Here is a 27691-nt window from a genome sequence, read left to right on the forward strand (position 1 = left end):
AATGCAGAAAGCCAACTGTTATCATCTCTGTTGACAGTGGTTGTTATGATGGAACATGTCACGTGTAATCTGAATTGAAGCAAATACAATTAAAGAAGTTATTAGAATAGAGGATATCTGGCTTTGTGCCAACGAAAAGCACTTAAGAATGATGTCCGTTCACCATTTATATCAAAGTTGTGTGCTCATGATTAAAAAAAAATAAAATAGTGGACTACAGAGAACTAGAAAATATGAGAATATACTTTTATTAAAGTAGTGTATTCCTTTATTACTAAAATTTTAATTTGATTAATTGGAATTAAAGCAGAAGTAACTAATCATGAGGATTTCGTGTATTTTATCTGGCAATAAATGTCGTCTCAAGTTAGTTCGTGTTTTCGGGATTAATTTCTTTGTGCGTTTGTGTTGTTTCTAATGTTTTTGATGGCTTGCATACCGAGAAGTGTTTTCTATTGGTTTTTCAATACCTCACTTCAAAAATAATCTCTTAATTTAAGATTTCGATTTTGTTTTAATTATCTTTCTCGACATAATCGATGCTTCAGCTGTGGCCATTTATCATGTCTAACAACGAAGTCAACTAGCTAATTCAATGACAAGTGACCATTGACTAGGCTGAATCAGGGCCCTTACATTTTTCGCAAGGCACTAGAATGCTCTGGCTGCCTCCCTCATTGTTTGGGCCCTTAAATTGGCCCTAATTTTTCGTCACCAGAGCTAGAGTATCTTGCGCCTGTGCATAATTACGCCCATAATTCATCCCATAATTACGCATAATTATGGGATGAATTTTGGATAGGTATTTAATTTCTAATCACAGATTACAAATTGTTGTTCAACTTTCAGTAAAAAATCAGTTTCATGAATGGGTGAAAAGTCACAATGAATGGAAAACGTATTCATATTAGACTTCAGTACGTGTAATTGCACAATGTCTATTCTCTGTAATTCTACTAACGGCTTTCATTCCCTACAGTAAGTAGACGATGTCGGGTTAGTCCTGTCTAACTTTTGGAGACTGAAGTAAAAGTTCTATCTCCACCGGTAGCTAATCAAAGGTACTCTGATCCAAGAATTCACTAAATAAAAAAGTATCCAAAGAAGAATTGTATCCACGTTCCTCCATCTCGTGGTCCCTAATAGTACGTTATCTGTCTAAAATAATGTTGGTTCCACGAATCCGAGTTTCCGGTAGAAACACCCGTTTGCCCTTGCAAATTATCGACGACACTGGGAACCAATCTAAGAAATTCTTAGAAAACGTTCCTCTAGTTGACAGCTACACTTGAACTTAACACATAACAAGGCTATGTTAAGGAAGCCCAGCGCAATGGATGCAAACGTCGCTTCCACTGAGTTACAAACATACGCAAAAATAGCAAATAAGTAACAGCAAACAGCTATACATTCCCAAATGGAACGGAACGATATTTCCTAAAGACAGGACGATCCTTACCTAGCATTTATTTCTAAGGATCGTATGACTTCTGCACGTTGCAAGGATAAAAGCTACGCACCCTTTTAAGGAGAAATTGCTTTTCTTATGTGTCCTCAAAGATCTATTATTCAGAAGTATCTCAAAAAACTATTACGTGACTAAACTTAAACGCATAGTTAGGATTTTTCTTCAGCAAACAGGAGATTAAAAGTTGTACGTGAGTTTTTCTACAAAATTTTTACACCACTGTAATTTTACACATATGATATAGTACACTTCCTTGCCGTGTGCTATATCACATGACTATAGCCTGTGTGTTCACGGGTCCGATTTGTCCGATAAACTGGAGGAAAAACCCTGCTGTCCACGCCCAAGACCGGCTAACTTGGCTATGGTTGAGGAAGGTCCTTAAGCTCCTCACGTCGTCGACGGGAATCGAACCTAGGACACTCCTTCCCCAGGCATATGGTTGCGAACCGCAAAGCCAGTAGGCTAACCTCGCGGATAAAGTTCATATAACTCTCATATTCTTCTTATCTAGCAAGTACACTGGTTTTCTATATTTTTCTCCACGTTCTCTAAGACTGCATTTGCTGGTTTACTAGCCAAGGACTCTCCATAGGCGTCCTTTCTTTCGTGGACTATTTCTTCATCATTTGTACTCACGAATTATTTTTAGACTTTTGTAGCAAATTCCATCACATGTGCGAACTCATTCAGCGTTTTATTCAGATTTGCTAATCGGCTTAAAAGATCTTACTCTATTTTCAAACTTTAACCCTTCACCCCATCATGTTTGTATATTTGAATGGACAGATGAAATCTGAGTTGACTTCGATTCTTTTTAGAAATATTTCACTAAGATGCGAACACTATCTGGTGGGATCTTATTTCAAACTCTATGTGTATATTTTTACACTGAACCAACCTAAAGATATCCTTATCAACAATAAAGTAATCGATAAGTAATTGTATTGTCTATTTCCTCCAGGTAAATTTGTATGTGCATATTTTTTAAGATGGAGCATTGTGTATTTAATCTACTCACCATCTTCTCAAGTTTTGCAAAATCCTGGAAGTCATTTCCTTCTCTGTTGTTTACGTCTCAACTTGCACAAGAAAAGAGGAAGAACACTTTTTTTTGTTATCTCTCTCTCCTCTCTAGAGGAATCAATCTGGAAACATACTGTTAGAAATATACTTTGCACTAAATAAATGTTATTTATGAGGATTACTCAACTTTTTTGGTAATCGCAGCTAACCTTCACCTAATTGCTGAGTTTCTGGTTATTGATGATTTTAAAGGTATTAGGAGTTGACAAGAGAAAAATACCGCCATCTCGTGATATTCTTGTCCATGTCTGAAATTGTGGAAGTTCTACTATGCGCGATTGTTCTGATACACAATTACCTGGTTCAAAACCAGTTTCTATGAGATATGTCGTCTCGTCTAAAACTAACTTGGGAACAGGCCAGTGGCGGCCGATGAAATTTTAAGTGGGGGTGCTACCTATACAAAAATTTTTTTTAATTCCTCTTTTCTTTCTAATTAGTAACCAATTTATTAATTTATTATTCTTCCGGGAAACTCCAAGGAGTCGGCAGACTCATCGATGGAGGTCCTAACATCATGTCAAGAACAACTATTCAACATTCACACAGTATCTATCATACCTTGCCTTGAACTCATTCACGGTCGTAGCACCCACAACAGACTCTGGAAGCTTATTCCACTCATTTACCACTCTCCAAGTAAAGAACCTAGCTCTAACACCCTTGTCAACTACGCTCTTGCCCAGCTTCCATGCATGGCCCCTAGTCCTCTCACCACCAGTCATATTTTCAAAAATATCTTCTGGATCAATCTTATAAAAACCCTTCAGTAATTTGAATGTCTCAATCATATCACCCCTCCTTCGCCTATCGTCCAATTTCTGCAACCCACAAATCTTCAACCTATTCTCATAAGGTTCATTCCACAGACCTGCTATCATCTTGGTCACTCATCTCTGGACCCTCTCCACTTCCTCCCCATCACGAAGAAACCCTGGTGCCCATAACTGGGAACAGAAGTCCAGATGGGGTCTTATCAAGGCTCGATACAGAGGAACAACAACTTGTTTGTCTCTGCATGTTAAAGTATTTTTCAGAAGCCAAGTGATTTGGTGAGCTGTTTTAGTCACTTTTGCAATGTGCCCCCTAAACTTCAACTCCCTATCCACCAACACTCCCAAATCCCTGGCCTCATCAATCTGCTGGAGTACGGTTCCATCAATGCGATATACTGCTGCTATTCTTTTCACCCCAAAATGCATAACCTTACACTTTGCCACATTGAATTGACATCCATTTTTCCTAGCCCAATCCTCCAAACTATCCAAATTATCCTGTAAAATTTTGACATCCTGTGCACTCAAAATTGCTCTACCCAACTTTGCATCATCAGCAAACAAGTGAACACTTTCTCTCAAATCCTTTCCAATATCATTGATGAACAAATTGAAACGCAGTGGTCCAAGAACAGAGCACTGCGGCACTCACTAGTCAAAAGACGTCTTTTAGACTCCACTCCTGAATAAACCACTCTCTGGTATCTCTCCTTCAAACACCCTCCTATCCATCTCACCAACCCTATATCTATCCCCATCTGCTCCAGTTTACTGATTAGGGTTCCATGTGGTATCCTATCAAAGGCCTTGACAAGGTCCAGTAGTATCACTGTAAACCCATTACCCTTATCCAGTTCAGCCGTCACTGTGTTATAAAACGCGAGCAAGTTACTGAGGCATGATCTACCCTTCATAAAACCATGTTGTCCCCCATACAATATCCTATTTTCATCTATCCAATCCTGTATTCTTTTCTTGACTAATTTCTCTAAGACCTTGACAATGATTCCTGATATGCTAATCGGTCAGTAATTTACAACAGCAGTCTTGGAACCGACCGATTAGCATATCAGGAATCATTGTCAAGGTCTTAGAGAAATTAGTGAACACTTCCTCCCCATCACGAAGATGTGGTATCCTATCAATTTTCTCCTCTTTCCATCAGCTCGGGACTAACCCAGACCCGAGATTCAAATTAAACAAAATGGTCAAAGGTACTGACAATTCTTTAGCTGCTTCTCGTACAACACGAGCTGGTATACCATCCAATCCCACAGATGTATTGGCATTGATGTTATGCAATAGACTACTCACCTCCACTTCATTCACCACAATTCCCTTATAATCTACTGGTTTATTCGTTTCTGCAATGTCACCACCTGGATGATATATTCTTGCAAAGTGCTCACTCAGTAACTCAACTATCTCAACTGATTCAGTTACCTCCCTACCATCGGCATTCTTTAAAATCATTCTGCCATGTACATTTTTCCTTTTACTTGCTACATATCTAAAAAACTGTTTAGGATTCTCTTTAGCCTGCATGGCCAATGTTCTTTCGTAATCCTTTTTTTGCTTTTCTTACCACACTCGTCACCCTTTTGGCCTGCGCTTTATACCGTTCATGTGCCTGCCGGTCACCTTTCTCCTTAAATTCCGTCCATAGTTGTTTCTTTTTTTTTGCAGCTCAAGCTTAATGGTGTTATTCATCCATTTAACCCCTACTTGATTTATTATTCGGACTCTAGGTATACAGTCAGCCATTGCTTCATGCAAGCACTTCTTAACTACCTCCCATGCACTATGAACTTCTAGTCCTTGCAGTTGTACATGCCATGGCACTGAACCAATCAAACTCCTAAGCTTGTCATACTTTCCAGCCCGATAATTCCACATGTACCCTGTCTTAATTGAAAATTCTACACCTTTAGCCACCTCCCATGTTAAGACTCTATGATCACTCTCACCGATTGGTGGCAATGTGGTCATATTTGTTACAGCCAAATCCTCAGATGTAATTACTAAGTCAAGCACTCTCTGACCCCTAGAATTTTCCATTACATGCTGTCGCAGATAGTTATCCCTTAATAACTGCATAAAATCCAGTTCCTTCCTCCCGTGTGTCCTCTCCTCACTCCAATCAATGCGACCATAGTTGAAATCTCCCATAATAATCACCCTCCTTCCACTCATTTCTTCTATTTGCTTGTGCATACTGTCACCACCATCTTTTCCATCACCTGGTCTATAGCAGCACCCAATTGTATATTTAGTTCTGCTAGCCACAATCTCACACCAAATAGCCTCAAATGTGCTCTTTTCTCTATCCTGCAATTCAACTTCTATTCTCCTTGGCTGTAGCTCATCAGCTATCATCAACAATACTCCTCCCCCCATTTTATTCCCTCTGTCATTCCTGAACACACTATACCCATCACATTCAATCCCAGTAGTTATATCATCTACAGTCAGCCATGATTCACTAATACCAATAACCTGTGGTCTGGAAGGGCCAACCATGGCCAAAAACTCTTCCTTCTTGTTCCTAATACTCCTAGTATTAGTGTACATGAATTTAAGACCCCCATTAGCTCCAACCCTACCTTGATGCCTTATGTTAACTATCCCACTAATTTATTAATAAATTAATTACTAATTAGGAAAAAAATAATTGTTATTTTTTTATTTATAGGCAGCACCTGCACTTAAAATTTCACCGGCCGCCACTGGAACAGACTAAAACTAGAAAAAAGTTCCTTCGAAGACTGGTCGCAGCTCGTAGGTGCTCCGATGACCACTTTCGGTAGGTCACGTGACACCGGCACATCAGCCCGTATATACGCCATCTATCAACCTCTTTTGTTAATACAGACAGCAACATTTCTTTATTCCACAGAAATTAATTATTCTGATGAGTGGTTTCGCGACAGTAAAATTCGTCTTATTACTTATTGAACAGCCTACGTATATATACACATATACATGACAATACAACTTACATGAAAATAATAAAAAAAATATATATATATTTTAACCAAGCAGAAACTATACATCTCGAGAACGATAGAATCGTGGATGACCAAACTGACAGGACAATTTTTGAACCCTACTCTAGAATTTAAAAAAATTACACTTTTTTTTAAGTATGGACGTAGAGAAACCTGTGGGTTTTCCAAAGCCAAGTCAAGACCACAGTGAGAAGGTAGAATATTCAGTATCACCAAACATCGACAGCGTATAAAACTAAATCAGTTAAATTTACATTCAGTACAATTTCATTGGTATAAAAATACTTTCAAACAACTGTTTAATACTAAATATTGCCCGAAAACCGATTTCTTTATGCTTATGTTCTCATTTTGATCTTACTAAATATACAACTGTACATTTTCATATTTAATAGAATTGGTACAGAATTCATTTAATTTGGAAGAAATTTTTATTTCTAATTTCAACTGTACGAAAATAGCACAGAAATTTCAACTCAACATTTTCAATAACATTTACAATAACATTTTCAAGGACTTGTCCAGATGGAATGTTCCGAATCTTTCTTTTTACAATGACTGTTGGTCTCTGAAATAAGAAATTTCATCATAACTTATAATATTCATAATTAGTCAATTTTTTATATCCAAATAATCCCATCACTTCATTTCATCTAATAAAAAAATCTCCAGGTTCTCTATTTCATTATAACAAAAAAAAAACATACAAATAATTAATAAAAAAGTTATTAAATTTTTAAACCCCTTCGTGACAATTTGCACTTGACAAGAAATAATATTCTTGTTTCAGTCCTTTTTCCAAGCGTAAACAAACAAGGTTATGTGTTAGCATCTTTGCGACTATTCTGCTTTTATACAGAACCTGTTGATTGATTTCACATCAGTTGCCTCTGTATCCCATTATTAGAGGGATCACTACCAAGACAGATAGATTTCAGTGAAAAATATTACAATTTTTTTTTCATTTCGTGGCATGTATACATTTTATCTTTTACACCCTCCCCAACATATTTCAAGTTAGTATACTCCCACATATTTACATCGGCATTATTGAGCTTGAGAACTGGGCAGTAAAAAGGCTAACACATTAGTAAAGAAATGAGATCGTGTACCATCTTAATGGGAAATAGCCACTAAAAATGACAGAACTGAGTAATCTATTATTTTCTGTACACTGTGAGATCATCACAATCATTTTCTGTGGTACAATCTCAAGCATGAATGCCTCCATATGTGAATAAGAACAGACAAAGCCCCTTCGTTGGAAAGACGTGGGTTGGAATCCAGTCTAGGATCGAAGAAACTTTATTAGGACTTTTCAAATGTAGGTGAGTTTGCCTGAATGCTTGACGAAAAATTCAATTTACATACTAAGAATACTTCTAGACACAGGTGAAACCACTTTATTCCAGAATTATGGTTACGAAATCCAAGAACACTCGGAAGGTCTTGAGCACTTAAGTGCCTGTTGGAACCACCGATAATCATGATGAGCCTCAAAGGTGTATCAGATAACTTTGATATTCCAACACAATATTACATGCCTACTTTCCAGTGTTACTGATCTATTACTTGTAAGATCTCTGAATTGATCATCTCTCACATTTTCTTCAAAACTACTGTTAACAGCATCAATCCACGTATATCTCAGTCTTCCTCCAGGTTTTTTTCTTGACACTCTTTGCTTCAATCATTATCGTGCAAATCGAACATCTCCTATTCTGTTTAAATAGCTATACAAACTTATATTAGCTGTTCATATTTAAATGCTGTGAATAAATAAATCTGCAAACATTTTTATTTCCTAAAAGAAGCAGTGTTGAATCCTTTAGTCTTAAATCACTTTTAAAAGTCAATAAGCCAATATGGTCAATATGGTCTCAGTAAGCATATATAGTGATTACTGGTAGTAGTTGTGTCCACGTGGCCAACCATTAAAGACTACATGTCCACGCGTACAGTAAACAAATGTGGATATCACACATTCCTAAATCCTAATAAAAAAAAATAAAAAAAAAAATTCGCTAATGCTCTTGATTCCCATCTGGGGAGTAGGCCTAGTCGTATTAATTCTATCACAATTTTTGAGACTGAAAGGGCAGTTCACATCCTAATAGGTCAAGTCCTAAGAGTATATTATTGTCTGACAGTGTGGATTCGACCGGCGATTATTTTGAATTGCTCAGTTAAAATTATGAGTTTCAGAAAGAAAATACCTCACCTGTCTCTCCCAAAAAATCGAACAACTCCAGACAGTGCTAATGGAGAAAAAAAACTATAAAAGGTTTTTAGTCAGTGACTACAAACAAACTTATAACGGATTTAATTCTAGGGACGTCCATTAAGAACAGAGAGCAGATGCATTACTACAAAAGTACACAGGTATTTATTTAAACATTCTTAAATATTAATAACAAGGGCAGCTTGGAATACTTTTTGCTAGGCCACGTTGAATTCGATGCTAACCGCTAACTACGGTATCTTTTCCAAACTTCTCTTCAAAGAATTCCCGAGGATTTAGTCGACCTCTCTGTTGAGAAAACTGGATTTTTCTCTGGAAACGGAGGTTTCTCATCCTGAAGAAAATCGACCAAAGAACTCACAATATCTCAGACAATAATATATATATGTCAGGGAACACGACATGGTGACGCTTGTCTGCTATACTTTCCTCAACAATTGCTAAAAAAATCACGGATGTGTTTAGCATTTGGTGAAGACAATCCGTGCTCAAGAAGATAATCCGTGCTCAAGACAATGCTTTCTGTGACTGACTGCCTAAGAATGCAGATTCAATGCCAATATTTCTTCAAAAGTTAGTTTGGGCTAAACGGGCTAACATTGAGGATTAAAAGGTATTTTTAGATTTATGTATTTATTTATTTTTTTAAATCTTCGTTTTTGTCTAAATATTTCCTATTATATTATACCACTTGCATATCTTTAGGGAATAATTTTTGATCAATCGTTTCTTTTTTGAATTATAAGGTAAAATCGGTTTGACTGATGCTTCATATAGTTCAAGCGTCTTGAATATTTCTTAGTCAATACAACTTTTTTTTTTTGCTTCATATTGAAAATGTTTCTGTTACTTCATATTAATTAACTCAACTGACTGCCAACACGTACACGTTTTTTTCTACTATTATCTGATTTATATAAGAAAATTAAACATAAATTCTCTAATTATAGTATAATATAGTCATGCTATAATGAATAATATAAATATAATGACTATTTAGAAAGAAGTACAAGAAAATGAAGAAATTGTGAGAGAATGGAATAATATGAAAGAAGTTATTACATTAGCAGCATATGAAAATCTAGGGAGATATAAAAACAGAATATAACAATAATACAACGTTTTTTATGTATCAATTATGTGTGGCAATTTTTACCTGTCATTTCCAGTTGTTTTAGATACTTCAATGTTTATTACTATTCTTTTCCTTTATGAATACCCGAGGAAGGCTGTTATAAGCCGAAACTAGTTGTAGTATTCTCGTTAAAATCTTTATATAATTTATATCGGTTTTTTAAGTCATTAAATCTATGTTTTAAAATGTATCACAACAACCGAGTAAAAGTCTATGATCATATATATATATCATCGATGTGAAGTTGCAAGTCATTCAATCAAGTAGTTTTGTTTTATACAGCTGTCTGAAGCGAAAGTGTTGTCTGTATCCCTTGAAATGGATACATTTGAGTATCGTGCGGCTATAAAATGCTTTGTAAAAGAAGGTTTAACGGCAAAAGAAATTCATTCAAAGTTTCATAAAAGTTTATGAACACTCTTCTCCTTCGTTATGGAGAATTAAGAAATAGGCTGCCGAGTTTAAACGTGGCCGTACCAGCCTTGAAGATGATCCACGTGAAGGACGTCCAAAAAGTGTAACAATACCAGAAATCATTGATCAAGTATACGATATGGTATTGTATGACAGGCGAATCAAAATGCGTGAAATTGCTAAGATCATAGGCATTACAAAAGAACGTGTAGATATATTTTGCATGAAGAATTGCAAATGAAAAATCTTTGAGCAAGATGTGTACCGCACTTGCTCACAGCAGATCAAAAACGTACTCGCATGAAAATCTCTGAACAGTGTTTGGAGCCTTTTAACAAGATTGTATAAATCAGAATAAAACCGATCTTGTGCGTCGATTTATTACTATGGATGAGACTTGGATTCACCATTACACAACAGAATCCAAACAGCAGTCAAAACAGTGGACAGAAACCAGTTGTTCAACGCCAAACAAGACAAAGTCGGTTCCATCAGCAGGAAAGGTCATGGCATCGGTGTTTTGGGATGCTAAAGGCATTTTGTTTATTAATTATCTTGAAGAGGTAAAACAATAACCGAAGAGGTAAAACAATAACAGAAAAATATTAGTCCGTTTTTTTAACCAGACTAGGCGAAAAAATTCATGAGAAAAGACCTGGTTTGCATAAGAAAAAAATCATCTTTCATCAGGACAATGCACCAGTCCACAAAGGTGTTTTGGCAATGGGAAAATTAAGGGATCTGCACTATGAATTGTTGTTACATCCACCCTGTTCCCCAGATTTGACTCCCTCTGACTTCTATCTCTTCCCCAAACTAAAACAACTCTTCCTCGCTGGTCAGCGTTTTTCTTCGAATCAAGAGGTGATTGCAGCTGTAGAGGGGTATTTTGCAGATCTTACTGAGAACCACTACAGGGACGGGATAATGGTGCTGGAACATCGCTGGAATAACTGTATTAGTCTTAAGCGAGGTTATGCGTAAAAATAAAAATAATTTTGAAATTATAAAATCGTTTTATCATTGTCAGGCCGAGAAATTTTCAGACCACCCTCGTATATATTCTGATTCGCAACTGATAAATTGTGCATTGCTCCATATGGCTACACACACACCAATATAAGTTTGTTTTAAACATTTTAAATGGTTTCCTATCATCATGATGGTTTATTAAATGCTTAAAAAAAGCATACGATAAAGCAACAAACATTTTGTAGAGGTCCTTATCATCCAAATATTTATTCACTATTTGTCACGGTGTAAAAATCTGGTTGCCTAAATCAGGCTTATAATTCTTTGCCATATTTTCCTTCACATTTTCGTTTGCGATATTCTGCGCGCTGATATTTTTTTTTCTTTTATCAGACATATTGGAATGTTCGAATTGTTTTAAAAGCTAAATCCTAATAATTGTATCAAAACAAGTATTATTAGCAATCACTACACAGTTGTATTTATGTATTTTGATTCTATTTGTTTAATTACTTTACTATTAAACAATTATCTCATAATGATCATTTGGTCTCATTGATTCAATGGGATTTAACCTCAGGTCAAGGTCAACTCACGGCCAACAATGAAATCGGAAACAAATGCAAGATAGGTGTTTTGCTATTGTTACGTCATCTGATATATTAACGCTGACAGTGCGATATTAAATGCAACATAATACTACATTATTTTAAATGATTATGAGTTTTACAAAATAGACAGTACAATGAAGTTTTATTATGCAAAAATTTAACTAACGACATCTTGAAGCCTGGTTTCAACAAATAAGGAATAAATCACTTTATGATATATTTTTCGTGTATTTTAGGTCAATTTTACCTCCCATCCCGTCTCCCCAAACCGTCGGTAGACACGGCCCTGCCTCCACCTTTTCAAAAACAATACTGCTTCGCTCTTTACCTGGCGAGCACATAGCATTTATTTGGAATAGGATTTGCAGTTTCATATGTGATATACTGTGTGTGTGGTATATGTTGTGGGTGAAGTGACTAATAGATTATTATCCATAATCTCGACCATTATAAATAATAACGAAAACGGCAGCGCAGCCTGATAAATATTAATTTGTTAAATTGATTCACATTATGAATAAAGCTACATTCCTTTGGGCAATATGATTTTCAAAAAACATTCTTAACCTAAAGTACGACCATTTCACCTGTAATATTTTTATATTTCGTACTTAATTCTTTTTCCATGCGGTTTCTGCCGCCATGGCCAATAGCGACATGGGCATCGTGCAATATCTGAAATATTTCTTCAGCATTAGGCCTGCAGTGGCCTCTTCCGGCCTTAGAAGTCATCGTTGAATCGCTTAAGAGGACTTCCTGGTTTTCTTTTTCTTAATAGTTTGTAATTTAAGGCTTGTTTTGACAATCCTTCTGTTTTCATTCTTTGAACGTGATCCATCCATTTATGTTTATATTTTTTAATTTTTTCTATTACTAGTTCTTGGTTTAATTCTTTCATGATATCTTCGTTTCTTTTGTGATCAAATAGGGTATACTTTGCAGTTTTTCTCATAAACTTCATTTCAGCTGTTGTTAATCTTTGTCTTTTTGTTTTATTGTCTAGATTTCGCTTCCATACAATAGGACTAGTAAGGATGACGTATTGTATACTTTTAGTCTGGTTTGTTTTTGAACTAGGTTTGGTTTAAATATAGAGTTAATTACCTGCTATTTTTAAATATTTTGCAATTTTTACGTTTATATCTTTTTCATTTTCGTATGCATCCTAGGTAATTTAATGATGGATCTTGTTCCTTTAAAGGCCATTGTTTTTTATTTTTTCTGTTGATATTATCATTCCATAATCTTTGGCTATTTAATTTCAAGTTAAAATATCTTTCTGTAAGTTATCTTCAGAAATTGTAATCATTATTTGGTCAAAGTATGTTCACAGTAGGAGAAAGTTTAATACCTTGATGGAAGTTTTTATTCCATTTAATATTTATGCAATATGTGTTTCTAAATTATATTCTCTTCTTTCCTCTATTATTAATTTTAAGCAAAAGGCCGGGTCTATACATGATCGTCCTTTTCTAAATCCATTCTTTACTTCTAAAATAAAGTTCTCAGAATATTTTATTAGTTTGTTATTTAAAATTCTGCAATATATTTTGTAACAGGAATTTTGTATATTTATACCTTTATAGTTTTCTTGTTCATCTCTACTACTTTTTTTAAAGGAAGGGATCAGAATTTCTTTTTTTCCATTCTATTTTGGAGTTACTAGTTGAATAGATTTGATTTTAAAATAAGATTTTTTTTAACCTTATTCCTGCATATTTATAGAATTCTGAACCTATCTTCCCCAGGTGACCTTCCGTTTCTTTCAGGCTGATTTCTAATTCTTCTTTAGCTATTTCCTTTTCATTAAATGTTTGCCAGTTGTCTTCTTTTTAATATTTTTCTGTCTCCAATTCTGTGTAGTAATTTAGAAATTCTTCTAATTTCAATTCAGTGTTTAATTTTATGTTTTCTTTGGTATCTGCATTTAAGTGTTTCAAAATCTTATATACATTGGGTCTTATTTTATATAAATCATGTTCTAAATTAGAAACAAATTTATTCCATGATTCTCTATGTCTTTTTCTGACTTCTCTTTTAGCTATGGCTCTTATTCTTTTATATTGTATTTCATCTTCTAATCTTTTACTGCTTAACCATTTGTGATAGACTTCTTTTTTCTTTTTGATTATTTCTTTGCTTGTATCATCCCAGATCTTCAGTTTTTTCCTTTTATTGGATTTTTTTGGTTCTTTCCTAAGCTTTCATTTGCTTCTGCATTTAGTATCGTTTTTATATTAAGCCATTCTATTTCTTCATTTCGTTTTATTTTATCTAGATATTGGTTAATTCTTTGTTCATATAGCCATTGTACATTTGTGTCATTCAATAGTCTAGTTTCATAAACAAAATGTTTCAATTTTTTTTTCTGTTCTTGTTACTTGTAGCCAATTTAGGTGGTAATCTTAATTTTATTTTAACAAGGAAGTGGTCTCTGCTTATTTCATATCCTCTGTGAACTCTGACATCTAGTGAAAATTTTGATGCCTTCTCATATAATATAAAATAATCTAATATTGATCTCCATCCTCTTACTGCCCAAGTATCAAACATAAAGACATATTTATGTATGTCTATGTTTATATAAGGAATTCATTATTTTTAGGTTATTATAAACTACAAAGTCAATCAATTTTTTACCATTTCTGTTCAGAGTGTGTTCTCCATGTATTCCTATATTATTATTAATTTTCGTGTTTTCAATTCTTGCATTTAAGCCTCCTGCTAAAATTATTCATTAATCATTTTTATTTATTTTATTATATATATTTTGTAACTGCTAAACCAACACACACAATTTATAAAAAGGTAGAAGGTCAGAACATGTAGAAAGAGTGGGTGAAGGAACAGCCTTTTTTAACATAGTTTGGGGAATAAAGATCCATTTGCAATCATATATAATGTGCATCTAAACAAAAAGCTAAACACACAGTTAAAGAAGTTTGATAAAATTCAGAAGACCATTTTATGGGCGATTACGAAATGTTGTGAATGCAAGGAGTGTTAAGATTCAGTATGAAAAAGCCTCCCACAACGAGTCTGTTTACTTCATAAAGGTTGGAATAAAACATGTAACAATAATTATCTGAATAAACAGCTACATCATTTGATCACAAAATATACAACCAGAATTTTTGCGTATTTTGATATATCGCCATCAAAATGACATCATAATTCTTTACGTAAACACAAGTGCGCTTCTGCGCGTTGTAGATCAACATTAAGATTTAAAAAAGCGAATACCTTTGGAAATGAACCTCCATACCCAATCGGTTCCACTGACGCCATTCAGCTAGAAAGACTTGGTTTCGAATTCCTTCAAAGATGCAAACATCAGATCTCTCGTGGTATAAAATTTCTTTTTTAAATTTGCGAAGTTATTACTTTTTTTTTTTAATATTTTCATTCCTCTTATTGTTATCGCTACAAAGTTATGCCGTCGAGTTACGGGAAAATGTCATAGTTTACTAAAAAAAGAGAGCCAAAAGGCTTCAGTTCGGCAATGCAAAAATATTCAAATTAAGTGGATATTGAATCCAACATTATTCGACTATGTCGGATTCATTATCTACTTAATTTGAATAAGTCATAGTTTACGTTTTCCTTGATTTTGTCCGAAGCAATGGCCAGCAAAAGTTAAACTAGCACCGATATTTCACCCCCAACTCTACCACGTCCGGGGTCAGTAGGATCAATCAAAGGTCGCAGGATTCCGATGACCAAGGAAAAGACACCAGCCAGAGCCTTAGTCACAGCTATGGAGAAAGGAAAGACTTTCACCCCCTGCCGTAACAAAGATCGGTATTCATCTTTTTCTCTCTCTTATATCAATATTGTATGTACCACCGCCTCGAGAATCACTATTACTAGGACTACCACCGCGCATACAAGGGTACAACTGCGTTTCCCGAGATAACTGAATACTAATTTTCGTAATGAAGAATACCCCATTAGAGAAATACCTAGATTCAGTTGCGCAGCATGTTTAATCGAAAATTATAACCCACATAAAGTTACCGGAACCGTGCAAATGTACTTTAATGCATATTGAACTGAGACTTTAATTGAAAAAAAAAAAAAGAATAAATATCGGAGAATGCCATGTGAATGTGTCACCAATCGCGCTAGCGCCCACAAAAGAAATGGTATGAAATGTTCTCTTTGAAACCGTCAAACCAAACCTTAAGAAGTCGTAATCTAAATGAGCATCATCACCACAGGCAAGACAATACCCAAGACTTTCCCACCAAGATTGGAATCCACAGAATCGACTCCTGGCTGCGCAGGGCGACTGGATCAGAGTCCAGTTTCCAACATAGAAGTGACATCATTGCTCCCCTCCCGAAGAAATAGATTTCCGTGCTTAGCAGTGAATGATGATCATCTGTTACTTTCATGTAATTATGTAATATTGTCTTGTGGCAACTGTTATTTTTGTAAGTTGTAGTATCATGTTATAATAACTGCTATTGGTATGAAAGCGTAATATCATCATATAACAACTGTTATTCTTATGCAATTCATCTCAGCAAACCTGTTATTCCTGTACATAAGCTTATTAATTTAAAATTAAGAATATATACTCTGGAATTAATTAAAAATAAATAAACGCTTTTTCAAGTGATGATGTGGAGAAACACGGTGGTTTTCCAAATCCTAGTCAATCCCACAAGACCGAAGTGAGAAGATTGAATATTTAGTTTGACTAAACATCGAAAGCGCATAAAACTAAATCAGATAAATTTACATTCAATTCATTGATCACTTTCTCGGAGATAAAAAAATTCACTTATGAAATATACAACCGTACATTTTCATATTTAAAGCAATTGATCAAGAATTCATTTAATTTGGTTTTTTATTTCTAATTTCAACTGTACAAAAATAGCACAAAGTTAAACTCAACTGTACAATAACATTTTCAAGGACTTGTCCAAACGGAGTATTTCGAATCTTTCTTTTCACAATGACTGTTGGTCTCTGCAATAAGAAATTTCATCATAACTTATAATATTCATAACTCGGAAATTTTTTATATCCAAATAGTAATATCACTTCATCTCACAAAGTATTTATTTTTATTTATATAGTGATATTCATCAAGGATATTGTTTTGGTCAATACAGTGAGAGTTTTTTTATTATAGATAAATAAATAAATTTCTTATTACAGATAAATAAAAAAATGGAATTATTTATCTGTAATAAGAAAAAAAAAAGAAGGTGTTATGAAATGTACGCAATAATTTAAAATTATTACAATTATGATTATAATTACTATAGAATGATTACAATGACTAAGTTTCCTGTTTTTCTGCATTAACATAAAGTCCCGCATACAGAAACTGTTTCACAGAGAATCTATACTTGGTGGGCAAACTGTGGCTCGTTAGCCGCATCCGGCTCCCAAATATACTCTATGCGGCTGCCGAGACAATATTGGTTTTCATTGCCAGTTTTCCCAAAGTTTTATATTAATAATCCACAGTGGTATAGTATGTACCAATATTAGAATATTTTATTTCGTAAGTGCTTTAAAGAAAAACAAATATTTTGAAACTTTAAATTTTTAGCTTTTAAATGGTACCGGTCAAAAGGGATTGTTAACGTGGATTTTATTATCGTATTTGGTTGGTAAAAAGTGTTTCGACATTTGATGGCCAGTGTCTTTCCTGCCAGAATTAGTTCCAAAAGTGACTACTGTGATCGCTGCATTACCCAAAGCCTCCGTTACCCACCTGGACTCTGCCTCATCACTCTTCATGCAGTACACACAAGATACGCGCTTGTGGTGGTAGAGGAACATAACTAGTGTAGTGTAGATAAGTACTTTTCTGATTAATACATACTTAAGACACTGATTTTAGTGAAAGTTATGAAACCCTTGTTTAAAATGCCTGAGCAACAGAAGAGTATAAAACGGAAATACGAACAAGAAAAGAAAGAGTTTAAGGGAGATGGTAAATTCCGTATTATTCTACAGCCGGATACGAGATTCGGATCGAAATCCTAGAGTTTCATGCCGAAAAAACTATCGGCGAGCCCAAGGGTAAGTAATCACTTGGGTAGTACAACACCAGGGCAACTCGGAGCAAGCTCCGTCACTATCCTTAATATTCTCTTATAAATGTAAAATGCAGCTCCTAGGAGATGTAATACTGTTTTACATTACAAGAGGTCACTACCCAGACCGGTTTCAACCCTTTTTGAAATTACCATCTCCCTTAAACTTAACTTATTTCGCCGGTAAAAAGCCTTTTGGCTTGTTATCATAGTAAGAAAAGAAAGAGTTTAACCAACAACGAGAGGACGATTTTGCTTTTACTGTTAAGGGTGGAAAGGTTCTGTATCTTATCTGTCATACAACCAACAGAGACTTTAAAGTCAGTAATGTAAAGCGCCACCATGAATGTAATCATAAAACGTTTGCATGTGAATTTCCTCCAGAATCAGAACTGCGCGAAAATAAGATAGAACGTTTGAAATATAATTTAGTCACCCAACAAAATAGCCGATTTTTCCTCTGCAAGCAAAGTGATTTGGCTACTGAAGCTAGTGTTGTTATAGATTGGAATATTGTTCGAAGTAAAGTACCTTACAGTCATGGAGAATTTGTAAAAAAAAATATCAGCGATGTGATTGCAATTCTCGCTCCAGAGAACTCAACATTTAAACAGGGAATAGAAGAAATTCCAATCTCCAGCCGCACTGTTGAGAGACGTATTTCTGAAATTAGTTCTACAATCGTATATTCATTGCAGAGTGATCTGAAAAACTTAGCATTTGATCTATCTAAAGACATTGAAGATATCACTCAACTAGCTATATTTGTTCGCTATGTTACAAACGATGGAAATGCGAAAGAAGAATTCTTAGACTTGATAAGTTTAAAGGAAACCATAACAGGTATTGACAACAAAAATGCACTTAACAAAAGCTTTATTCAATGCTCAACTACCATTGCATAAACATGTTAGCATTGCAACAGACAGAGCACCAGCTATGGTAGATACTGGCCTAGTTAGGGAATTGACACATGATATCAACTATCCTGCATTTAGTAAGCAAACACTTCAAGTTCAACAATGTCATTAATTGCGTATTAGCAATTGTGAATTTAATTCGGACAAGCGCAAACGCACCGTGAATTTAGAAATTTTATTGAGGAGCTGGAGCTTGAAGAAAAGCCAACTGACCTTTCAATTTACTGTATTGTAAGATCGCTATTAACTACTAATCTTTTGAATGAAGTTTGTTGCTCTTTTTGAACCAATCATAGCTTTCATGAAAGAAAAGAAAAGAAATACCCACAACTAGAAAATCATAGATGGATACAAGATCTGATGTTCTTTACAGATGTAAAGCCTCCAATAATTAAAACCTAGTACTTCAAGGAAGGAACAAAGTTATAACAGAACTTGCCCAATCAGTTTTCAGTATAAAATAATGCTTTTTCAAAGAGATCTCGCACCAAAGAAATTTGAGCACTTTACCAACCTTTAATTAAGAAAAACTGCTTTTCCTGATGCTGAAATTAAACAAAGTGAATTAAAACAATTCGAAGGAAACTTCGAATACTTTATAATTATTTTGAGAATAAGTTTGAGAAACTAAAAAATTAAAGCCATATTTTGAATTTCTTGTGAATCCTTTTGGGGTGATGTCATCAACGACGGATGTCCTGTTGTTGCATCTTTTAACGCGGATGTTGCTTCAATAGAGACAGAGCTCATTGAATGTACTGGTTTGAAACAAGTACATAAATCCTCAACTATAACTGAGTTTTGGAAACAAATCCCAGACGCAAAGTATTCCCAATCTTCAGAAAACTGGCTTCCGAAAACAGTTTTTCGGACAACTTACTGCTATGAATCTCTTTTCCGCAATAAAATTTATCAATTCAAAACATCGTGCTATCCTCACCAAGGTTCTTAGAAAAGCTACCAGCCATATTTTAAACTATTAATTGCACAAATGAAGACTCAATCAAACCCTTCAACGAGTAGAGATTAAACATGTTATTCTTTGGTGAGTAGGACCAATATATAGTTATATTTTTTTTATCATCATTTATAAATAAATTTTAAAATAATATTTTCTGCTGCACTTCAACATTCAAAAATTCATAAAAAGTATTACATGTAGCTCTTATTACCAAAGAACTTACCCACCTCTGATTTATACTTTGTAATGAACAAAGTATTTTGGTCATTCTTGAACCAACTTGCTCACATTTCATGATAATATCATGCTTAAATTAGACAATGGAAATGGTTACACCGTGATACTTTTAAACATTACAAAAGCTTTTGACAGGATGCATCATGGAAGACTGTTATATCATTTGGAGAAAATGTAAAGGATTATAAACTACTAGCTTGAATAAGAGCATGACTGACTCTCAGATATCAAAAAGTGAAGTATGGAGATCCGACTCTGCAATATTCAAGATAACTAGTGTTTTCCAGTGGGATCAGCCATTGGTTCAATGCTTTTCAGTCTTCATTTAATGCCAATGAGAAAGGTCTGACAGGAGACGCAGAACAGTTTGCTTATGGTGGAATAATGGGCAGGTTAAACAAGGATTTCTGGCATGCTACACGAAGAAAGACTTGAATAACCTAAATTTGTGGACTAGACAAAATGGCTGTTCAGTTTAATGCGAGTAACTGTAAAGTTATGCACTTTGACATAATATGGCATCCAATGTCCTATTTTATCGGTAGAACTATACTAAAAGAAACTGATTGGACTAGGAATCTTGGAGTTTTAATAGATTGGAGGTTGAAATTCAGGGGCCATATAGCAAACACTGAAAATGCAACTCAGATGATAATTGGATGCTGAGCGATCCTTCACATATAAAAGATAATGAAGTTATTTTGCCTCTTTACAAGGCCCTTGGAACCTCCGTAGCTCAATCATAATAGACAAAGCCCTTTGGAAAGACCTGAAATAATCGCACCAACAGTGCACGACGCGATGGAGGTCAAAAACAAAAAAATTCAACGCTGTCATTTTAAACTTTCCAAAAGAAAAGTTCAAAATGAAACAAATCCCAGAAAAACCGCTTTAGCAGAAGAATGCGACATCGATCCTAAAAATATCGTCAAGTGCCATCGTTTCGTACCCATAAACAAAAGAAAGGACAGAACGAACTTTCCACACCTCGTAAAAGTGATTTGCGACACACCGACAAGCACATCAAAACTAATAACAGCAATCAACAAGTTCAAAGACACTTGTCCGCAATCGCGCTCGATCAGATTTATCATTTGCACAAAGAGAACAAGGACGCCAGCTTCGAAGACAACTTGCAGAAGAACGTCAAAATGATGACTACAGCTGGACGATCGACTACAGACCAGCTAAATTGGTGCACAAACCAAGTGATGCCACTAGCAGCCACCATGGTGACCAGTATGCAGGTACTGCATGGGAAATGTGCAAGATTCCTGTGGTCAAACATATGACTCACAAAACCCTACAAATCCACTTCACTAACATCCGTTGCCTAAACACAAACCTTAATAATGTCAGTTACCACATGCAGTCTACCAAACCCACCTACTTTTTCTGGCAGAAACTCAAATCTCACCTCTCTCCAGCACTATTCACCTCAACCTTCCAAACTACACACTCTAACTCCTTTCGACCCAAGAGTGGCGCCTGTGCATACATCCGATCCGACATACCTTGCTGGAGAGCACCCAATCTAGAATCGCCCAACTTTGACCTTCTATGGATGAAAATATCCCTACCCAACTCATTCAAAATCATATGCAGTCTATCATCCCCTAATGCAACCAACCCTTCTAATCTCTTCAATTTCCTATCCTTAAAAATTGACTTTCTCCAGTCCCACTTTCTCAACAGCGAAATCATTCTTCTAGGAGATTTTAATGTGCACAACACCAACTGGTTTTCCTCCTCCAGCTGAACAAATCTTGCAGGAAGAGATGCTGAAACATTCGCCATCACCAATGACCTCACAAAACTAGTTCGGATGCCAACCAGAATACCCGATAACCCAAACCACTATCCAAATACCCTACACCTCTTCCTGACCAATGACCCTTCCAAATACACCACAGTGAATGTAGAGAGCCCATTAGGCAATTCTGACCACAACCTAGTGCTCATCTCCTCCCCCATGCAACAACGCTTACACAGCCATCCCATACGAGTAGTTTGACATTATAACAGTACAAAATCGGACAGCCTCAGCAACTTCTATGCCTCATTCCCATAGTTAGACTATTGCTTCCGGGTTTCCAATCCAAAAATATGCACCGAACTTATTACCAAAGTAATCCTCACTGGTATGGAATCATACATCCTCAAAGTGCTCTGACCTGCCATTCACTAACTAAACCCTGGTTTTCAAAAAGATGCGCCAAGGCTGTACAAATGAAAAACCAAACATACCATTACTAGCTCAAAATCAAGAGCCCCACCCTACTTTAGAGTTTATACCGAAGCCCGAAATATATTAAAAAAAATCTGTGCTTCCAAAACAGAGTTCGAAAGAGCAAAAAGCAGGAAATTAGCAGCCTATCCAAATGGTAGCTGAGCCTTTTGGTCCCTCGCCAAAGCAATCAGTGGTAACTTCTGCCCAACACTATTCCCACCTCTATCCTACCCAGATGGCTCCATTGCATCATCACCTACAAAAATGGCGGATCTCCTGGTCTCACACTTTGCTTCTAATGCACACATAATTGACAATGGCAAATGTCCCCAACCATTCCAGATGCCCAACATACAATGCCCACTATATCCTTTTGCCAGAAAGAGATCAGCAAAATACTGACGAAATTAGACACAAAAAAGTCTCCCGGCTCTGATGGCATTCCTCCAATTGTCCTGAAGGTTTGCGCACCCAGAACTGTCTCCTGTCCTATGTCGCCGATATTTACTGTCTTACTCCACTGGTATTTAATCCCACAGCATAGAAATTGGCCTGTATTCAATCCATTCCCAAGAACGGCGACAAGTCACTGCCGTCCAACAACCGCCCCATCTTGGTCACCCTCAATCCTGTCTAAAGTAATGGAAAAATCATCAATTCCCAACTTCTACACTACGTTGAAGCTACCCGTCTAATAAACGACCACCCGTATGAATTCCGTCGCTGCCGATCAACAGGAGATCTGCTCACATATGTCACCCATCTCTGGACAAATGCCATGGAGAAGTTTGGCGAATCGCAAGAGGTTGGACTTGATATCTCCAAGATGTTTCACCGGGTCTGGCATAAGTGCTTACCAAGCCAGCCCATCGTTTGGTCTATCTCAAGAGATCTGTAGTTGGATTGCCAGCTTTCTGTCTGGACGCAACTATGTGTGGTGGTGGATGCCTCATCCTCTCGCCATTCAACTAATGCCAGAGTTCCTCAAGGTACTGTTCTCTCACCAACCCTCTTTCTACGATATATCAATGACCTTTAGAGCGCAGTGGTGGTTGCACTCCTCCCTTTCTTTTGATAAACCTTACTCCACACAACTCACCTGAACCTACAGAACAGCAACCACCACTGCCCTCAACTCAGACCTCCAAGCCATTCTTCATTGAGGTTCAGATAACCTCGTCAATTTCAATGCAAATAATACCCAGTACCGTCTCATTTCTCATAAAAAATTAACTATTTTCTTGCAGCATTATTTTTGACAACACCCAAATTTCCAACCAATCCGAGATTTCTCTTCTTGGTATTACCCTGATAATAAGCCACTCCTGGCATAAACACATAACCATTGCATCCTCAGCTTCTAAAAAAACTAGGATTTCTCTTTCGCTCAAGACGTTACTTCACTCCTGAATAGCTGTTAACCTTATACAAATCCGTCCAACCATCAAATACTGCTCCCCCATATAGGGCGGGGCCACCAAAATCTCCGTCAAAACGCTCAACTCAATACAGAGAAGAGCAATCAGACTTATTAATGATCCATCTCTTATCAACTCACTCCCCCCACTTGCGCACAGACGATCTGTCTCCACACGATGTCTTTTCTACAAATATTTCCATGGAAAATGTTCATCCGAAATAGCTTCAATAATTTCCCCACTTAATACTAAGCACGTTGAAACGTGTAGCTGCTGCTCCGCATCCCTACAAGCTTCAACAAGTTGCTCAGCATCTTGAAACCCACAGAACAAGTTTTCTTCTCCTACTTCTTCATCCCTGCAACTGCTATACTATGGAACAGTCTTCTCCTTGATGTGTTCCCTAAAGAATACAATATACATTCATTCAAATCCAATATGAACAGAGTACCTTCTTTCTCAACCCATACAGGATTCTAATGTACTATAAGTTGATTTACCAAGCTCTCGTGTATGAGCTCAACATAAGAAAAAACCTGGGTTCGATTCCCCTGAGGAACCTTTATCTGATAACTAAAGGTGAGTTAGCCGGTCACATATGGGGAGGGGTGTCACCCGGAAACTCGGGTTTTTCTTACCCCCCAGAACAGGCAAACCAGCCTGGTGAACACACGCAATTACAAACATAGGACACACCGGGAGGTATAGGGCTAATCACTTTATCCTCGAGACGGTTGCGTTTATAAGAATAAACAACCTCAACATCATAAAAGGTAGAAGAGGAGGATTAAGAAAGACAAGATCCTTTGATACTACATTACCTAAATTACTGTGACCAGATCGATCTGGTTGTTAAATACAATGGACAGAGGGGTGCAAATGATATCGAAAGTGTGGTATGTAGTTCATACAAATAAATTGAGAATTTATGGACTGCAGATGCTAGCAAAGATGAAGAAGAGGACGATATGGTAGAAACCTACAAATGTCTGACATAGATATATTGGATAGCAGTATTTCTAAATTTATTTTTTTAAAAACTTTTATGGAGGCTAGGTATATGACAAGACGACATCCATGGAATATTGTGAATGAACGCAGTCAAGAAAGTGGTGAGAGCTAGATTTTTCTCTAATGGTGCGATATATAGTTGCAATGTCTTGCGTTTGGACGTGGTAATGCAGTTCAATTAATATTTCATATTTAATGTCTTTTATTGGAGTCTTATTGTCACTACCGTAGCTCATAGGATTTTTAGGTGTGACGTTTGCTAAAAGAAGCGATAGGCAAAACAAACAAATTTCATGCTCGTGTTATGATTGGAATCTACAGCCTATTGGTTAGTGTTGGCCTGTCCATCCATAGTAGTATTAGTACATCCTGTCTTTTGATCCGCCATCTTGTTTTAACGTTGTTCTTAATAAGGAGAATTAATTGTATGTTGATTACTAATCCAAATAGGGAAATTTCTATTATACTGCACTACCCAAATTCAGATCAGTCCATGCAAAATAGTGGAATCAAATATTAATTAACTTTAGCAGTCTAATTTTTATATATAATCCGAATTTGACATCAACATTTCAGGTTCCCGCTAGGTCCGATAATTTTATGAACGGTGCAGTGAAAAAGAATCAGGCTAACAACAAATTAAAATCAATAAAACAAAAACGTTTAATGCAGGGTTATATAATATAAACCTAAGCATACTTTGGATACAAGATAATGCAAAATTAACTCTGTTCAACAACTCATAACATTCCCTCAACTGTTGGTATCAAACATTGAGTCTTTAAAATCTATTTTCTTCCTAATAAACAAAGATAGTTCTAAAGTTCAATATCACTGAAATTCACGGTAAATATTTTAACAATTGTATTCTCTAATTATCCCTTAGTCAGAAATAACATAGTTGAGTCAAGAGGTAGTTATCACTCAAAGGGGGGGGGGGAACTATTAATCTTCTAGCTTCAGCTAATTTCAGCATTAACTATGGTGTTTATGTTAGGAATTAACAGGAGGAGTTCATTCTTAATACTTCACTCTAAAATGCTATGAAGTACAACTGTTCTTACCGGAATAAATCCTTGCACATATTATTCACTAGGGCACACTGAAAACTTTAGTTAACTATCACACTGGAGCAACACATTTCAAAAGTAATCTTCTTTAAATTAACTTAATCTTTAATCTCAGCACATCACAAATGCCGACACTTGCACTAGAAAATTCACTTATTCCTCATATACTACTTTGCAATAGAATCAGCTTTCCACTAATCTTCCTTGAAAGCTCTGGAATTCAACGTTAACTTCCGAATTCCATACCAATATTCTGAGTTGTCAATTTACATCCCGATCCTTCGTAAACTAGTTACAGCACTTAATTCCTGTTACTACAGCCTCTTACTTAACTCCGTGCTGCTAATAAATTATTTCCTCATCTCTATTGCACTGTTATGAGTGCTGTTACTGTGCTGAGTGCACCAACTGTACTCAGTCCCTAGTTCCGCAGTTCTAGTGCTGACTCTGACTGTGACGACGACTCTGTTTTCTCTCGCTTTCGTTTATATACCTTCACTCCTTTTTCCCGCCAAAAACTTCTTCTCACCGTCTAGCTTATATCAATTCCATCTCGTGTCCATAACTCACGCGCTACCACGCTCGCGCTTTCCACTTTTAATTCCGTCTCCATGACAACAATTAGAGCAGTACATAAGCATTACATAACATTTTACCTTTACATACAGAAATAAAATAAAAAGATATTTTTCAATTTCAAATAATATACAATTAATTATGAACACAAATTCTTTTACTATTAATATAGGAATAAATAAAATAATCTGAACGTCATTTTTTATACAGAGTCCTTTCCATTATTAATACATATCCTAGATTAAATAAAAAAAAAACTCTAAGGTAATTGAGTTTTTTTTATTTAATTATATGAATAATAGTTTATAACAAGAGATTTACATTAAATAACATCTACAAATGTAGTCTGATATGGTGGATTATGTTGGATTCTGAAGGGAGTATTAATAATTTTAATTTCTCTTCATTCAGAATCCAACATCAGAAAGCAGGTATCCCCTCAGATAATCAAGCCAGCGTGAGAGCAAATACTGTGTAGATGAACGAATGCAGAGTTCAATCGTTATAGACGAGGCCCTTCAGTCGGAACGACCTTGGTTCGATTCCCGCCAGTGATGTGAGGATACCTTTATCTGTCTCTTTCGACGAAAGGTCAGTTAGGGAGTTTTCTCAACCGGAAACTCGGGTTTTTCCTCGCCAGAACAGGCAAATCGACCCCGTGAATACACGGATCTACAGACATAGGACACACCGGGGGGGGGGCATAGGGATAACCACCTTATCCTCGTTACGGCTGCAAGGATAACAAACCTCGTCACCGTAAAAGGCAAAAGAGGAAGGATGAAGAAGAGAATGAATGAATTCGAGAAAAAGGTATGACAACTAGTATGGATGATATGTCGCTTTCCTGGATGAGTCCCTAAGGGAGTCAGGGACTCATCCACGAGACCCCTTTCCACTCGGTGATTTCAGGCCTGTCGTTAAGACCAACAAAAATGCTCGACGAGCACTTTTTACTGTCATGTTCTGGAGAACTTTAATGCAGGTGCGACCGGCATTCACCTAGGTTTCGTCTGTATAATAAATATTTCGTCCCTCGTGACGATATTTCCTGGTAGAACGCAAATACTGGTGACGACATAAAATTATATCTTCCCTTTCAAGTAATGCCGATGATTGCTTTCTTGTGGTATAAACAAAACCAAGGCCCTTTAACAACCTTCATCAGGAGTATACACATATATACAAAGAAACAAGCTACACTACAATCTGCATGGTTTTCTAAAGTTACTGACCAACCTTTACAACAATTATTGACCTGACCTCTAGTGAGAAAAAAAAAACCTTCACTACATCAAAGCTAGAGCGTACTATTATTATTGTCTATTAGGTTATAAAATTAAATTGGGCTGGAGAGCAACATGTTATATATATATATAAAATGGAAAAAAATCGCACTATATGATTATACATATAAATATCAACCAATTGGTATGGTACTATTTCCAATACAACCTAAAAATTGCTTAAAGTCCTAAAGTATGCTGAATATGT

At 36.0% G+C, this 27691-nt stretch overlaps 1 protein-coding gene across 4 annotated transcripts in view; it reads right to left on the reverse strand.

Moving 5' to 3' along the window:
• Nucleotides 1-6803: 6803 nt before the first annotated feature.
• LOC150093326 (acetylcholinesterase-like) overlaps nt 6804-27691 on the reverse strand; it is a 32680-nt gene continuing 11792 nt past the window's right edge. For 2 of the 4 annotated variants that reach the window (XM_090413670.1, XM_090413672.1), the window contains exon 4: nt 16553-16692. In XM_090413670.1, coding sequence (XP_090269796.1) covers nt 16634-16692 — 59 coding nt within the window. In that variant the 3' untranslated portion in view covers nt 16553-16633. Of the gene's footprint in view, nt 6907-16552; nt 16693-27691 lie in introns of those variants that run through there. The other 2 variants (XM_090413671.1, XM_090413674.1) reach the window with 2 other exon arrangements.

Source organism: Typopeltis vanoorti, chromosome 24 (assembly GCF_054136105.1).
Source record: "Typopeltis vanoorti isolate ZY-2024b chromosome 24, IOZ_Tvanoo_1.0, whole genome shotgun sequence".
NCBI classification, from domain to species: Eukaryota; Metazoa; Arthropoda; class Arachnida; order Uropygi; family Thelyphonidae; genus Typopeltis; species Typopeltis vanoorti.